The sequence below is a fragment of the Talpa europaea genome (genome assembly GCF_964194135.1).
Source record: "Talpa europaea genome assembly, chromosome: 3".
Taxonomy (NCBI): Eukaryota; Metazoa; Chordata; class Mammalia; order Eulipotyphla; family Talpidae; genus Talpa; species Talpa europaea.
The window spans coordinates 106,595,486-106,611,955 of NC_140069.1; the positions used below are offsets into that span (position 1 = coordinate 106,595,486).

The following is a 16,470-nucleotide window of genomic DNA, read 5'->3' on the forward strand; positions in this document are numbered from 1 at the left end:
CAAATAACAACAACAAAAACACAGCTGATTACAAATCTTGGAATCCTTTCCTCACTTACTGTGAGATAGGCACAGTCAGCTGATCTCAGATGCAGCACATCCTAAGGGCAAGGCCAGAGAAGTCTTTTCTTTTAGACTCAACATTCCTGAAAGCCGGTGCCTTGGATATCTTGTTGATGGAAGTTAAAAAATCTGATTTTGAGGACCCCTCCCATTACTGAGCCAAAGGGTGGGTGCACTTACATTGATAATCACGTCTTCTGCCAACTGACCACCACTTATTTGGTCTGCAACTAGAGAAACATGTCCAGATCGTGGTAGTTTATCCTAAATATGAGACTTCAGAAAGTGGGATCCCCAAGAGAAATCCTTTTGACTTATCCACTGGACAAATGTGTGGTCCTGTGGACTGGCTCCTATCATTCATTCTATCATGGGATCATCAGAAATGGGCCACAGTCAAATGCTATCAAGGTGTAGGTGGAAGAGCTGAAATGGTTGTTTGTTTGCTTGTTTGTTTTCAATAATAAAAGCTGACTTTTCAGACCACAGGTTTTTAAAATGTGAAGATTGAATTCCAAATTAGCAGTTGTCTGGCCTTGTGTGAGTTTCTCAATCTTTACTTTGAAATTGCTTGGGGAACTTGTTAAAATTGTGTATGTAGGGGGTGTCATTTAAAGTTACAGTTATCTGGGAGACTTTTTCCATTGGCACAAACCTTCCCCCCTTCCATTTCAACCCTATTTTACCCTTGAGAGTCACTTATGAGAGTATTTTTTCTTCCTTCTGGTATGTGGGAGAAGCAAAAATTTGAGAACCAACAATTCTAAATAAAAAAATTCAAGACAGAGTTCAGATTGAGGGCACTCAGTGGATGCTTTTGTTTTCCTTTGAAATTTCTGGGAGAAAGGGTATAAGGATTCTGTAAAGGCAGGCTGGTCCCCCCACATGGGTCCTGCTCTGTGCCCCCTGCCCCACCTGACAGGAGTCAGGCTTCCCCTTTAACACTTGTTATAGTGTGCTCTTGAATTTAAACACAAGTTTGGGCATGACCTTTCCATGCTACCCTTCAGTGGCACCCTTTTAATGATGTCTGCTTCTTGTGGGCTTTGCATACATTAAGAAGGTATATGCAAAACATGGAGAATCTAAGGTAGGCTTTTCAAAGCTTACAAATCACCCTGGGATCCTGTGGAAATGCAGATTCCCAGGAGTGGGTAAGATGTGCCTGTGAATATGCATTTCTAACAGACTCAGGTGAGGTCAATGCTCCTGGTCCATGGACCACACTATGAGTAGCACGAAGCTAAAAGGCACACCCCTTGAGTTTGCTATGAGCTGTTGGTGCTAACAGTCACCAGAGTTAAACCAGCAATTCTCATTTTAGTCTTAGAAGATAACACTTCCCCCTTATGTATAATGGATCATGGAAATGTGGATATAGACTGTGTTTATCTGTAAACACTTTTCTCCCTGGACCCTGAAATTATTAATTGTCTGCAGCAACAAATACTGACAAAATAAAAGCATGTTTGGGGATTATGGTGCTCATGTCTCTCCTTCACCCAGTAACACCTGGTCAGGAAGCTAACCCACATGGCACAGCAGACCTCTCCTGTTTCACCTGCTGCTCCCCTCAGCTGTGTATTTCAGTTCATCTGCCTGTTCTGCTCCCCACTTTGTCTCTGGTGAATCCTCTCACCCTCCTGCACCTCTGGCCTATACCTTGGCTCTTGTATGCATAAATAAATCTTTAAAAAAAAAAAGACATCTGTAGAATCTGTTCAATGCAGATTGCCAGGCTCCCCCTGAGATGCTCATTCATCTGCCTGGATGGGACCTGAGACTCTGCATTTCAACACATTGCCAGGGAACACTGATCAACACACTTTGACTAGCACAACTTTAGTCCCAAGAGATTGTTCATGAGAGTGGTGACCATGGAATACAATGACATTGCCTGTGCCACCTCTTCACACTTCTGAGCCTTCCCATCAAAGAGGCATTGCCAGGAATGAGATTATTTAAGCTAGGCTGCGGTTTGATACCCACTAAGGGTATCAAAAGGTCCTATGAGGGTGAGGAGGGAAGAGATTTCTAGCTGCCTGCAGAGAGCTCTTCCTAGCTCAGCGGGTGGCCCCCAGAGGCTGGAGCTCTCTAATGTGGCTAGTTAGCTCATCACCTGGGGGACTTTTTAAAAATAGAGTTTCTCAGCATGCATCTGAGGAGATTTGGGTGAGTAGCCAGGCCTGGGATGCCTGCATGGAGATCAGAAGCCCCAGCTGGGCCTTGGAGAGCTGCTTTCCTTTTTAATTTTTCTTGGATTCAGCTCTAATGATCAGTCAGCAAGCAAATGATTCCCAGGCAGGAAATTGGATCCTTTGTGAAGTACAGTTTCTCCCTGGATTCCTCAAGTTATAGTCGATAAATTCCAGCTATATTTTCTAAAGTGCATCATTTCCCATCCGATGATGGCTTCCGGCCAGGAGATTCATCCAGAGTGAGGCCCCCTGTCAGGAATGACACCATCCACAGATACTCGGCATTGGACAGTGTAAAAGGGTACTACTCACTGATGGCCGAATTCCAGAGAGAACGCTTCCCAGGCAAGTTCAAGGTCAGATTAAAACTGAGACAATTGTTTAGTAATTATCTCCAAGGAGAATAGCCCCCTTTTGTCACACAAGACCTAAGGACTGTGGTCTCCCCTTGAGCTACATGGCTTATCAGTAGATGCTTGGAGAGTGTCACTGTGTTCCATGCTCTATGCTAGATGTGATTTAGAAAGGTGACTCAGGTACAGGTCTGCTGTTGGGGCAAGGCAAACCCTTAATCATCTAAGTGCAAGGGCAGCATAACTCTTAGCACATCAGATATTCAAAGTGGACCTCCCTTGTACAGTCTCTTTCTCCACAGCGTTTGTCATTATAGATACAATTGGCCGAGTGCTAGCTTGTGGAGTTGTTCCCTACAGAATAATCAACGTGAAGGCAAAGACCAGACTGTTAGCCCTGGCACCTCTCAACCATTGTATGCAGCTGAGGCATGCCCAGAAGGGGCTGCCTGCTGATGGCTGTCTGCCTACAGAATCTAGGGCAGCTGCTCAGGGAGACTCTGGGCAGCTGCCATGGTTCTCAGATCTTAGCAGAGATCACCTCGAGGGCTTGTTTAACATGGATTACTGCCCTCCCCACCCCCTGCCATGTCCAACAGGTCTGTGGAGGGGCCAGAGAATTTCCAGCAAATTCCCAAGTGATGATGATGCTGATGGGCCCCAGACCACACTTTGAGGAACACAGGGGTGGTGCATCATCGCAGCCATCATCACCTGCTCAGTACATAGAAGGAGGCTGATGGGAATGACAGAGAAGCCCAGAGATGATTTAGAAGCAATGTCAGGGACCCAGGTGAGAAAAGTTGGGGCTCTGAAACAACGCACAGTGGAACTGGAGAACAGAAGAGGGAGTGCAGATACTGTAAGAGTGGATTCAGCAGAGCAGGGAGTGAAGGGGCCTTGAGGAGAGGGAAGAATCAGAGCAGCTGGAAGGATGGAAATGCCAGGAACTGAGATGGGCACTAAGGTCAGGGAAGGGTGAACAACATGTTCTTTTGGGACTGGCTGGCTTTGTGGTTCTAAAGGGACCTGCAGATGGTAATGTTAAATAGACTGCAAGAATACATTCAAAACTCAGGAGAGAAATCTCAGTTACAGATTTGGGGACTTTTGGGCGAGAGGTATAAGCTGAAGCTTGGGCCAAAGAAGTTTAGTTAAGGAACACTTGATGGTACTGCATCCAAGAGGAAGCCAAAGACCAAGATAGATACGACTGGACAGAGAGAGAAGATTGGAGTGTGCCCTGTGTAAGGTGTCCCCAGGAAGGGGCAGTACCATATGTGGGAGCACCTTGAAAACTGAGCCCAAATATAACCAATTCTGGAGACCCCTCAAAAGAACCAACCTCTAGAGGTCGGGTTGTGTTAGAGGCATGAGTTAGAGGAACTGATCTGTATACTTTGAAGTCAGTGGTTTGTCACCTGCTCATTTTACTTTGTGCAATTTTATTTTGCCTTCGAGATAAGGTTGCTTTCCAGTTCCTACACCATGTTGGTACTTAAGTAAAAAGCCATGTATCCTGCAGACACATCTGGGGTGTAGCAGCCATCCACCACAGTTGGGCTTCCTTCTCAGGAGAAAACCAAGGAGAAGAAAATGAAGCTGGGTATCTGCTTTTGCACTTCTGAGTTAAGCCCCAGGGAGAAAAATACTATATAGTCATCTTTTTTCCTCTGTGTTTGATACCCCTGGGACCTTGAATGCACTGGCTTTACAAAGATAAAAGACTTCTGACAACTCATTTTGAACTATTTGTGCAAGAGTGCTACAAAGAGCATTGAGTTCTTTCAACTGAGAGTCCCCAGGTGATAACTGCAAGTTTTTTAGATGGGAAAATTGCCTTTTAATTTGTGGTGCTTGTTTAGTTATCCGAGTCTTCACAAACCCTGATTTTTGAGAACACAGGGATAAAATCTACCAAGTCTCACAAGAAGGCTGTTGAGTCAGATATATGTAGTTTTTTGGGTCCTTGGGTTGCACCAGTGACAATTGTTTTGGACAGGAACACACATGACTTTCACTCCTGTCTTTGCAGTTCTGTGCGGAGTTAAACCAGCCGGTCCTGCCCAACATCCGCAAATGGAAGGGGCCCCGGGGATGCTGGAAGGCCATGGTTGCTGAGACACCATCCACTCAACTCCAGAAGGTATCCTCGTCTACAAGGCTTAGCTTTGCTTTCCATTTTATTAAAATATCCTTTTTCCCTAACTACAAACATTTAAAATTTTCCTTTGATGCAGTTTTATATTTCTGCCCATTTCTTGACTCTGTCATTCATTTGAAAATACTCTGATTCTTGTTTCGTGTTTAAATTGGGAGTAGACTGCTCCTCAAATGTATATGGGAATTGGGGTTTTGAGCAGAGAAGACCTCTCTAGAGTCAAGGCAGCAAATGGAATATTTCTGTCCTCACAATCCCCTCTTCACAGTCTGTCCTTTTCCAGTTTGTGGAGACCTCAGTGTTCATTGACTGACTGAAAACTCCAAATTTACTTAAATCACACATGAAGTGTTTGTTTTCAGTGGAAGAACTTGTACACATGAAAAATTTGTAGAAAATTTCAGCAGATTTTGATTTTGAATATTTTCCCCTTGGTATCACCCACGTGGGAGTAGGTAAATCTCTTTATATATTTCACTTGTATTCAAGATCAATTTTTACTCACTTGGTAGGTTTCATATCAGTAGGGTTTTAGGTTTTAAAATAGACTTCTGATAGATAATCATGAATTGAAAAAGGCATCATATATAATTTTTCTGTAAGTGTACATATTATTTTATCTTTAGTTTATGACATGCTTCTCAACATACGAATTATACTTATTTGACTGATACTGAGATTTGGGCTTTTTTTAAATGTGTACTGGATTTAAAATATCCAGTCATTTATTGACAGAAAGCCTCTACTCCTTTAGTTACCACTTAAAAATATGATGGTAATATTTCTCTGGGTTTTATGTGTTGGAGTGTCAGTAGTCACCACAGCTGACCAGAAACCACTGTATGGTCACTGCACACTCGAGATAAAGCCAAACAAATGTCCCTAAGTCTCTGCCCTCTCACCCCTGACTCTCCCCTCTCAGTCCACATAGAAATAATAGTAATGCCACTTGCTTTCTCTCTTTTAAAAGCACTTTACACATAGGTAGCTTCACAAGGCTCTTAAAGTCCACTTAACACACTTTATTCATCCATTCCCACACTAGAAAGGTCGCTGCACGCTGGGCCCTGCATTATGTACAGATGTACTTGGAGAAAGCAAACCCAGTGACCCAGCACTGCCTGTTTTTATTCTTTGCAAACCCAGTGGGCATCCCAACCTGAGGCTGACCGAGCTCCTCCCTCACATCCTGTTGGGGCACAGGGAGAGTAGTTGGGGGGTAGGTAACCCAACTCCAGATGCTTGTCAAGGCCACTGGGGAGCAGCATGCTGTTGCAGGGAGGCCCTAGTTCAAGACACTTAAGCCCTCTGAGCCTCAATTCCTCCATCTGTCAAAGGGGCACAGATGTCCTGACTCACAGGGTGGCTATTTTAAAAGGTACTGTACATTGGAATGCTACATTAGCAGAGCACAGACCAGGGCTTGGCAGGGTCCGCGAGATTGTTAAACTAGTGTTCTCTCCATTGGGTGGGCAAGTCCATCATTTTAAAATATTTAAGTGCAGAGCCTGCAGAACACTGCTCCTCTGTTTGTTCCTTCCCTCCTCCTCAGCACATGCTTCTTGAATCCGGCTGCTAAGCCTGACAGGGTGTGTGTCTGGGACCTGGACTGAAGTTGGGGACTCTCAGACACTTGTCAGGCTGTGAAAAGTCACTTCCTCTCCTTTCAAACAAATCACATGCCCCTCAGATGACACCACCGATCCCCACCTGAGCAGCACAGCCTCCAAAGGCTGAGATGGGGGAGTAGGGAAGCCTTTCCTCTTTCTAGAAGTCCCCCTGTGGCAACAGCCCTGAGTAGTCAGATTCAGAGTGGCCTCTCTGACTGCCAGAGATGGCAGAGGGTTAGCACCAAGTGCCAGGATCCCAGCCCGCACCACCCCGTCCATCTGCCCCACTGCCAGCCCTCATAGAACCCAATACTGGGGTTTCAGGCTCCTGTGTGGGGGCCCATCTCCCTGAGGAATGCCCTTGACCAGTTCCAAACCACTGGGAATGTTGGCTTTGACCTCTGTCTATTTCTAAGTCTAACAAATATTTACTGAGTATTTTGTAGATGTTATGCACTGGTATTTGTAAGCAGCAATTAATCAGTAAGCAAAACCCATCCTTTCGAGTCTTATTTGATTCTCAGCATTTCCATTTATCAAATGGGGGATTTTAGGGAAATTACTTAACCTCTTTGAGCAGTGGAGTATTCATGTGGCAGATGGGGACATGAATGGCTGCCTGGTGAGATGTGATGGTTAAAAAAAATAACTTTGTGCTTAGTCTGGGCTTCCTCAAACCCCACCCCCATAAATAGAAGAGTCCAGACATTTTTGGCTTGACTGTATGTAAAGCACTGAAGTGGGCAGTATGGGAAATTGGGGGGAGGGGAGTTAATGTGCTCTGGCCTTTGGGATGTGTTTTTCCCCTTCATGAAACAGCCCCTGCACCCATTGTGTTCCCCCATTTCCTCTTGGCAACCCCCAGCTCCGGGCTGAGCCCTGCCACAGACAGACCCCTCTCTAAACTAACCTTCTCCCCTCCACAGGGGCCTGGGTTCTCGGGATTCCTGTGGGACACCGCGGCTGGGGTGGAGCTGAGGGATGCTGCCTGGCAGGAGAGCTCACCCAGCAATGGGCATGGGAAGCCCACGGGTCCCAGCCCATTCCTCGCCCGCTTCAAGGTAGTTCTCCATATTTCTGAGTGTCCACTTGTCCTTCTAAGGCAGAGAAAAAGCCCTTTCTCAATTGTGAGCCAGAGAAGCCTCCTATTTTTGTCATGATTTTATTCTCACTCAGGCTCAGGTCAGCACATATTCTGAGGGTTCCTGTGTGTGGTAAACTTGTCTAGGGAAGGAGTGAGAAGGATTTGTGGGACTCTAGCCCCAGGAACTCCCACAACTTGGCGGATGGCCACCCCCTAAACCTGACACACATTAGAATCACCTGGGAAGATTTTCTTAGGGTCAGGATTCCCCAGGTCCTACCCAGACATACAGAAGTTCTGTGACAGAGCCCAAGATGGTATGTTTTTCTAAAACACCTTCAGCACCTCTTTAGTCCTCCCAGCATGGGTAAAGGAGATCAGACATTTGGAAATTTTGAAATTAAGGGGCAGCAGAGTCCTGTTATTACCAGGGGGAAGGGTCATTTGGAATTGGAGGGGTTCAGGAAGAGCTTCTGTAGGGCCTGGCCCTACAGCTGCCATCTCCAGATGACCCCTCACCCACATGCACATCTGTCCTCCCAGAGACAGGAACAGCAAGCAGATTGAGGTATCTGATTCCCCTGGGTGCCCATGGGAGGTGTTAATGAATAGCAAAATGATCCAAAGTCGGCAACAGGAAGAAAGAGAAACCAGAAGTCAAAACTGATCACTAAGTCAGCAGTCAATATACCTCATCCCCATGGCCCTTACCTATGAAATCACAGGGTAAGGCAAGAGAGGTCCCTTGTCACAGACCCAGCAAGCCCAACTGTGAGCTGGGCATTTAAGTCCCCCATTTCTGTGTGCTCCTGAGCAGTTCTAGAGCCTGAGAGTTTCTCAAACTCCAGCACAGTTTCAGTCTGCAGACTGTACAGGGCTGAGCCCTGTGATCTGCCAGCTGGGGCTGCTTGACTGTGGTTGGAATGTAGGTCAAGCCCCTGCCCCTCACAAACCCAGATGTCTCCAAGTTTCCAGGCCATAAGGTGGGGGGTGATGGTGCAATGTTGGGGGTGGACTGAAAGAACAAGATAGGTCTCCCTCCTGCAGGTGCCTCAGGAAAATCTTCTGGTTGAACCCCCTGGCATTAGGTCACAGGGTGTGAGCTAACCTTGTTTGTTTTACCCTGGTCAGGGTTGGCATGAAGCTGAGTTGTTGGAAGTAATGGATATCGAAATGCCTAAGCCTGTCCCTGTTGCTTTGTTTCCTGTGCTCAGATAGGAAGTAACGACTTGACCCTTGTGAACCTTCATTTGGCAACCCTGGCCCTCCCAGGGGGTGAGAATCCAAGCAAGAATCACAGTGATGGCCACCGCCTGGCTGGCTTTGCCCAGACCCTGCAGGAAACCCTGAAAGGTAGGAAATGGTCTCGAGGCTTGGCCAATAACTCCCAGTCATGCAAGGCAGGTGGAAATTGCCTCCTCCTCCAGCCTTTCTCCCATCTCTAGGATGACTGTCAGCAGCAATGTGAATAGAGGGCACAGCAGTCATCCCATCCCCTATCTCTCATGGAGCCATGTCCCTCCAGCCCCTGTGCATGGGGACACCCGTGTCTCAGTGGGCCTAGTGCATGGGTCCCCTGGTGTCAGCTCTGCTGCTCTTTTTGATGAAAAGATCAGAAAAAAAGTGTTGACACCCAGCACCATGACAGCTGCTCCTGGCTGGGTTCAGCTGCCTTGGGTGAGCCAAATGGTGGTGCCACCTGCAGATTTGCACATGATCTTCCCTTAAAGAGACACATGAGGTAACAGGGACAAGGGGAAGACCCAGCTAGTGGTGAATTGAGTTTTTCTCCCTAGTGAACATGACTGAAGTGCTCAGGAAAGCTGAATTCTAATCTCTACTCCTTTGGGAGCTGTTGGGCCTCAGGCAAGTCAACACGCCTCACCAAGCCCCATCTGATAGGGAGCCCACAGCGCTAATCTCACAGGGGTGCCAGAGGGCTTGATAGCTGTCCCTGCAGCTCCCAAGCACACAGTTGGTGCTCAGTGGACAGTTGAATCGTTGACTCTAGAAAGCCAGAAGTTTCTAGAGTTGACTCTAGAAAGCCAGAAGTTCAGGAGAAGCTGGGCTTTGTTTCCCAGGCTTTGCCCCCAAGGGTTTCTGCATGTGGTTTCCCAGGAGGAAAAGTTGACATGGTCGTAAAGACCGGTATGTTTTCAATTTGTTTGGTTTTCAGCACTGACTTCTAGGTGAGGGTTCACAACTGGAGACCTGTAATTCTCTTCCACATTCTTCAGTCTTGACGAATATTCTCTATCTTTCTAAGCCCTTTTTGTTAAATTGGCCCTTCATAGTGGGTGATTTCATGAAGATTTGGCTACAAAACTATTTCAGTCATACCACAAACTTACATTTAAAAAGATTTTTTTAGTGTGATAAAATACACATAACATAAAATTTACATCTTAATCACTTTCAAGTGAACAATTCAGTGGCATTAAGTATATTCACAACCATCCCCATGCTCCATCTCCAGTTCATCCCAAACTGAAATTCTGCCCATAAAAGCTAACTCCTCATCCCCTTCACCCCAACTCCTGACTTCCACCATTCTACTCTCTGTCTCTATGAATTTTAACTACTCTAGGTTAGAGTGGAATTGCATGGTAATTGTCCTTTTGTGTCTGGCTTACTTTGCTTACATTATGTCCTTATGGTACGTTCATATTGTAGCATGTGTCAGAATGCCCTTCCTTTTAAGGCCAAATACTGTTCCACTGTGTTTGTAGCTTATATACATATTTAAAATAAATAAACAGGGCCTCCTTGGTGGCACAAGGGGTTAAGCACCACATTATGAACATTATGAACTCCACAGCACGTGTTCGATCCCCGGCCGGCCAGGGAGAAATCCACATGGCGAGGCAAACCTCTCTTGTCTCACCCGGTGCTCAGCAGTGTATTTCAGTGCATCTGCCTGTTCTGTTCCCCACTCTGTCTCTGGTGAATCCTCTCACCCACCACATCTCTGGCCTGCACCCAGCTCTTGTATGCATGAATAAATAAATCCTTAAAAATAAATAAAAATAAATAAATATATATATAAATATGTAAGCATATAAAGTATATACACATAAATATAAAAATACATATGTAAGTATGTATGTAAACATGTGCATACATATGAATAGAGGGAGCATGTTTCTTCATTCATTGGTCAATGGGCAGTCCTGTTGTTATCCTCCTTCAGCTGTTGTGAGTAATGCCTTTATGAGCATTGATATGCAAGCTTATATCTTGAGCCAGGATATGCTGTGACCAATATTCTGCTTAAATTATGAGTCTTTGGGCTAAAAAAAGTTAGAAAAGTGTTTAAGCTGAGATACTGCATCCAAAAAGCAGCTGTGTGGAAATTATTCACTCACAGTTAGTCTCTAACCTATTAAAAAGGCTGACTTGAAAGCAATAGAAATCTGTGGATGTTTTGATTGTTCTCTATCTCAAGCTTTTTCTTTTCTTTATGTGGAAGAAGAAAGAAAAGATGTCAGTTCATAACTTCTCTGATAACCTCAGAAAACACTCACCATTTTTTCCTGATACCCAGGAAGTAGTCAGGTTTTTGTCAGAAAACCTGGGCAGATTATTGTTCCAAGTTGCCAAGGAACTATTGATCCACAGCCTGACTTGGCCTTGACATGTCCCGATATGGGCAATGACTCATGTCTCCTGTGTCCACCTGCTTGTAGTTAATTGTTAACTGTCACATGACCCAATTAATTGTTAACTGTCACATGACTCCAGGATTGAGGAAACGTCGCAGCCTGAAATGTCACAGCCTACCCATGGTGCAGTAAGGATAAATAGGTTAGCAGAGGTGGTTCAGCTAAATGCAGACTTAAGTCTTCATTCCATGGGCTTCTATCAGCGCAAACAGAATCATTTGATCAGCAAAATCTGGGCCTTTCTGCTTGAAATGTGTTTCAATTGACATCAGCAGGTGGTGTGCTGGTCCTCTGGTGGAATTTTCTTCTTTCAGACCCCACTGGGGGTTGAGGAAAGGGTCTTGAACTCGGCAAGAGTGAGGCAGGACACACAGTAAACTTGATGTCTGGGTTGGACCATCCCCTGGTGGGCACCCACTGCTGCTATTGTCACCAGCATTTTTTGCATCTGGGACTATCTGAGGAAATCAGCCTCAGACATTTTCCTCTCGCTTCTGGGAAGTAAAGCAACAACTGAGGAATCCACCCCAGACAGATGGCTTTCTAGGAGAATTCAGGCCTCTACACACCTGTGGATTGTCAGAGGCAAGACCCGCCTCCATGTCACCACCAAGGCTAATTTGACAAAAAGAAAAAAATTGTAAGATACCTAGGTGTGCTCTTCAAGAAAAGCTGTTATTTTCATACCTGAAGTTGCACAGTGCTAGGTTTATTGGCCTTTGGACACCAACATCTCCCCTGTATTCAAAATCGTTTTCTCAGCCCAAACTTTTTCCGGTCTGCCAGAATCAAAATGGTTCTGTTTGCTCTGATAGAGGTCCATGGAATGAAGACTTAGTCTGCATTTAGCTGAACCACCTCTGCTAATGAATTTACCTTTGCTGCACCATGGGCAGGGTGGGGCATTTCCTTAATCCCGTGGTCATGTGACAGCTTAACAATTAATTGGATATTAATGAAATTGAATGAAAACTTCTCTCTTTGTAGGGGATTATCTGCCTCAGTTATTCCTAACTTTCAGTTTTCCTTCGTATTCAATAAATCTTTCTCTTATTTCCTTTCAAATATAAACTCACCTTAATTCTGAGGTGCTTCTCGTGCCTCATTCACCCATTTATTGCATACATGTTTATCAAGGTCTGTGTGTAGCCAGCACTGTTCCAGGCACTAGGGATCTCCATGAACAGCTGCCTATGTCCCCGTGGCTCTTCCATTCTAGCTCTTGGTTAGAAGCTCTTCATTTGAAGACTGTCTCAGTGACTGTAGGCAAGTCATTCAACCTCTCATATTCTTACCTTCTTCCCTGCTGAAAGGGCTCTGCATACAGTGAGGACTCAATGTACTGTCATTAACACTGGCCAGGTTTGAGTTACTCATATTCTCAAGATAGCTTTCCCCTTGGAGGTTGGTACCAATTTCTCAAGACAGCTTGGACTCATCTGCATGAGCGCTAAGGTTATTAAGATCTAGCATGAGGGCTATGAATACATGTCTGTTGGCTATAAATGGCTGCCAGAAAGGTCTGCCCTCCATCTCTTTCATCCCTCACACCCCCTGGAGGGCAGTGTTATCTGCAGTGTATGAGTGCCCTCTGCTGGTGACACTCACTGTGTCATTTCACATTTGATTTCATTCCTGCCAGTCATTATTACTGAAGCATGTTCATTTTGTGGAGTGTCTCAGGTACATTTCACCCTCACTTATAAGCTGTTTTATTTAAAGCCCTAAATTAAATTTGCAAGGTATGACTACCTTTGCAAGGTATGACAGAAATGCAGCTCCACTTAATAACCTCAAGACAGAAAGTGATGGTCTAGCAGAGATAATGGGGGTATAGAATCTTGCTGGGGTCCACTGTTCTTTCAGAATGTGAATTCACTTTGAGAAATGCTCCCTACTTGTCCCACTTATTTGTTTGTATATCAATCTGCAGGAGAAATATTGAAAATACATTAAAGAGAAAAAACTTTGGCTCGTTGTTACCTTTCTAGAACTACCATAACAAAATTCCACAGATTTGGTGGCTTCAACAATAAAACTTATATTTTCTTACAGTTCTGGAAGCTGAAAACCAAAGATTAAGATGTTGGCAGGGTTGTTTCCTCTGGATGACCTCTCCTTGTATTGTGGTGGCACCTTCTCCCTGTATCTTTGTTTGATTTTCCCTCTGTGCGTCTGTGTCCTAATCCCTTCTTTTGGATTGGGGCCACTCTAATGGCCTCATTTTAACTTAATTACTTTTTTAAAGCTCTTGTCTTCAAAAATAGTCATATCCTGAGGCACTGGAGTAAGACTTCTGCATGTAAATTTCAGGAAGACACAATTTGATCAATATCACATTCCCAAATCATCTGATAAGCCTCACTGATAAAATAATTAACTTCTGCTAGATGTCTTTTTGACAAACTTTTGTTAACCTGACTCAAAAAACTTGCAGGGAAAGGGTCTGAGCTCTCCAGAAGATACATGAGTCAGGTACTTACCCCAGCTTTTCTAATCCTGACAAACCCCCAAAGAATGGAGACTGGATCGTTCTCCCCTCTTTATGTACTAAAACACTTGCCTAAAGCTTGGTAAGAACTGGAAGTGGCAAGGCCAGGCTAGCACTCTCAAAGTCAGCTGACTGCTTTCCTTTAAAACAGGGCTAAGATACTGTCTTCCAGTTGACTGCTCTATAGGGTTTGTGTTATTTGTGCAGCTCACCATGACTGCTCATCCTCCCAGTTAGCTCCACTGGACAAGACGACACAGTTTTAAATATTTTGGGGGAAAGGAGACATAGCTGTCACTGTTTTAGAGAATATAATTGTCAGTTTTTTAAACTTAAGAAATTTTTTTTTAAAAATTAGTCCCATTAAGATATTGAAAACTGTCCAGTTGTAAAATAAAAATACAGCAATGGGTATCTTTGGATGTCTATCAACAGCTAAGAGATATACTGGGAGAAAACATAGACTCTCCTATTCTTAATAAAAATAAAAAATATGAAACTCTCAGAAGTGTGGTCATAAAATGAAGTATAACACTTTTTTTTCTGAACAACACAAAGAAAAAGAGTTAGAGCAGGCTGTTGGGTGAGAAGATTGGAGTCCACATCTCTGTCCTTTCCAGGCCCTGTGTTTACTGCAGTGGCTGGAGAATTGATCCCTTGTTGCCCTGAATGTGGTTCCCAAGCCTGACTGCACCTCCGGACTCCCTGAGAGCTTTAAGGATACTGAGAACAGACTCACTGAAGACACTCTGAGTCAGAATCCCTGCAGGGGAACTCCATTTCTGGGGGTAGGACCCTTGTGTTAATATTTCCAGAGCCCCCTGCTGTGCCCAGGGCTCCTTAAGGCCTCTCTTTCCATACAAATGACAGCATCTCTACTTTAATCCACTCTGCTTTCAAGGATTCCTACAGGATGCCATGTTTGAAAAGAAAATGTCTGAAACTGCTTATTTGAAGCAGATTCATCTCTAGGATGTTTTGACAAGTGAAAAACACCAACAGGAACTTATATGGAAAGTTGCTGTCATTTATGTGAAAATAAATATGCACATCTGTTCATATGTTCTTAGAATATCTGAAGGAGGCACAAAGAACAGGAAACATCTTCATCTGCCCAGCTGGGGATGGGAATGTTAAATAAAGTTGATTTTTATTTAATTTAAAAATTGTTTCACAAAATTCCAAAAGCATGAGAATATATAAACATTTTCAATGAAAGAATAACATAAAAGATAGTAAGAGCTCAAAAATATATCAATAAGATAGAAAGCAGCTCAGAAACAAGACACATGGTACATGTGATATTAGAAATGACAGGTAAGTATCACATTTCAGTTTAAAAAATAGAGGAATTTTCCAAAAATGTTACTGGGACAAGTTAATTGTGGAGGAAAATGAGAGTAAATTCCAATTAGGTTAAAGATTGAAATGAAGGAATGAAACCATAAGAAGAACTTAGTGCTTATTTGTTTTATTTTGGAGGCAATGTAGGAAAATTTTATTTGCTTATACTCCATAAAAGAAACTTTAAATTTCTGTAAACTTCAGTTTGATAATAGACCTAATGAAAAGGCAAATGACAAAGTAGGCCAAAAAGTTTCCTACATATAATAAATGGTTCTAGTCTTAATGTGTGAAGAGTTCCTACAAATCAATAAATATAATGCTAAGACCCTGTACAAAAGATACAAGGAAACTATGTTGCACTCAAATCTTGGTTTCTCATACCATGTTAATTAAAAGGGAACCAGAATTTCTTTGAGAAATGGCTGAATCCAGACCCTGGGGCAGGAAATGTGAACAAGATTATTCTGGAGCCTTTTTAATGCCAGAAAGGAAGATCTCAAACAAAAAACATTTTGGGAGTATGTCAGAGGAACACAGAAGTCAACAAAAAGAGTTCCCAATGGCCAAATCTGGGACAATTTGAGCAACAAAACATTGGATTATTACCCAAAATATAAATATCAGTGAGTCCATAGTGATATAAATTAATAATTGAATAAATGAATAAATGGGAAAGAAAAGTCTCCTGTGAAGAAGAATTCAAAATGATTTTTGTAGATTCTCCAACCCAAAGGAGAGAGTGCATTACTTATTTTATCCTCAAATAGAAAGGAGACACCATTTTCACATATCAAGTTAGTTGTTAATGGTAACTGTGTTGGCGAGGGACTCAATGAGAGGAACTTGCTTAAGATGCTGGAAAGAGTTGAAATCAGGGTTAGAAAGGAGATTGGCACTATGCATCAAGAACTTTAATGATGGCCAAGCATCGTTAAAGGGACACTGTACTAAGGCCACAAAGTAGATTCTTGAGTGAGCTGCCCATGTTAGTATTCACATCAGTAAATATTGAGAACAGCCTGAAATATGGCAACAGCAAGAGATTGAGAAATCACGTATTCAGCATGATGGGTGCTTGCAAGTCGCTGCTTACTGAATGCCAGGGATACCCAACCTCCCCCAGGTCCCCAGCAGTTAGAGCACACCTTCCTGTCACAGGCTCATATTGCCAGCATTCCTTCTGAGTATTCTACATCAGAAAAGCACCCAATTACATCTGGAACACTCCCGGCCCCCAGGAAACCAGACTGTTTCCAAACCTCTGTCTTTACCCAGGTTCCTGCTCATCCTTCCTGGTCTGGGCACTCCTGTGCAACCCTTCAAATCCCAAAGCAGGACTTGCTTCCTCGAGGGAGCTTTCCTGACCACCTTTCCCTGTGCTCTTTGGGCTCCACGCATGTTTTTGTACCTGTGCTCTGCTCTCATTCTTTTTCTAGTCTGTCCCTCCAATTAGATTGTGCTCCTAGAGAGCAGGGCTATGTCTCACTCATCTCCAGATCTC

General features: G+C 43.9%; 1 protein-coding gene across 1 annotated transcript in view; it reads left to right on the forward strand.

The window, feature by feature from the left end:
• Positions 1 to 16,470, forward strand: part of EEPD1 (endonuclease/exonuclease/phosphatase family domain containing 1) — a gene marked incomplete at both ends in the record, with an annotated part of 106,652 nt that overhangs the window by 87,436 nt on the left and 2,746 nt on the right. Inside the window, 3 exons of the mRNA XM_084229909.1 lie at positions 4,650 to 4,760; positions 7,312 to 7,446; positions 8,684 to 8,822. Of these exons, the coding sequence (XP_084086035.1) occupies positions 4,650 to 4,760; positions 7,312 to 7,446; positions 8,684 to 8,822 (385 nt within the window). The remainder of the gene's footprint in view (positions 1 to 4,649; positions 4,761 to 7,311; positions 7,447 to 8,683; positions 8,823 to 16,470) is intronic.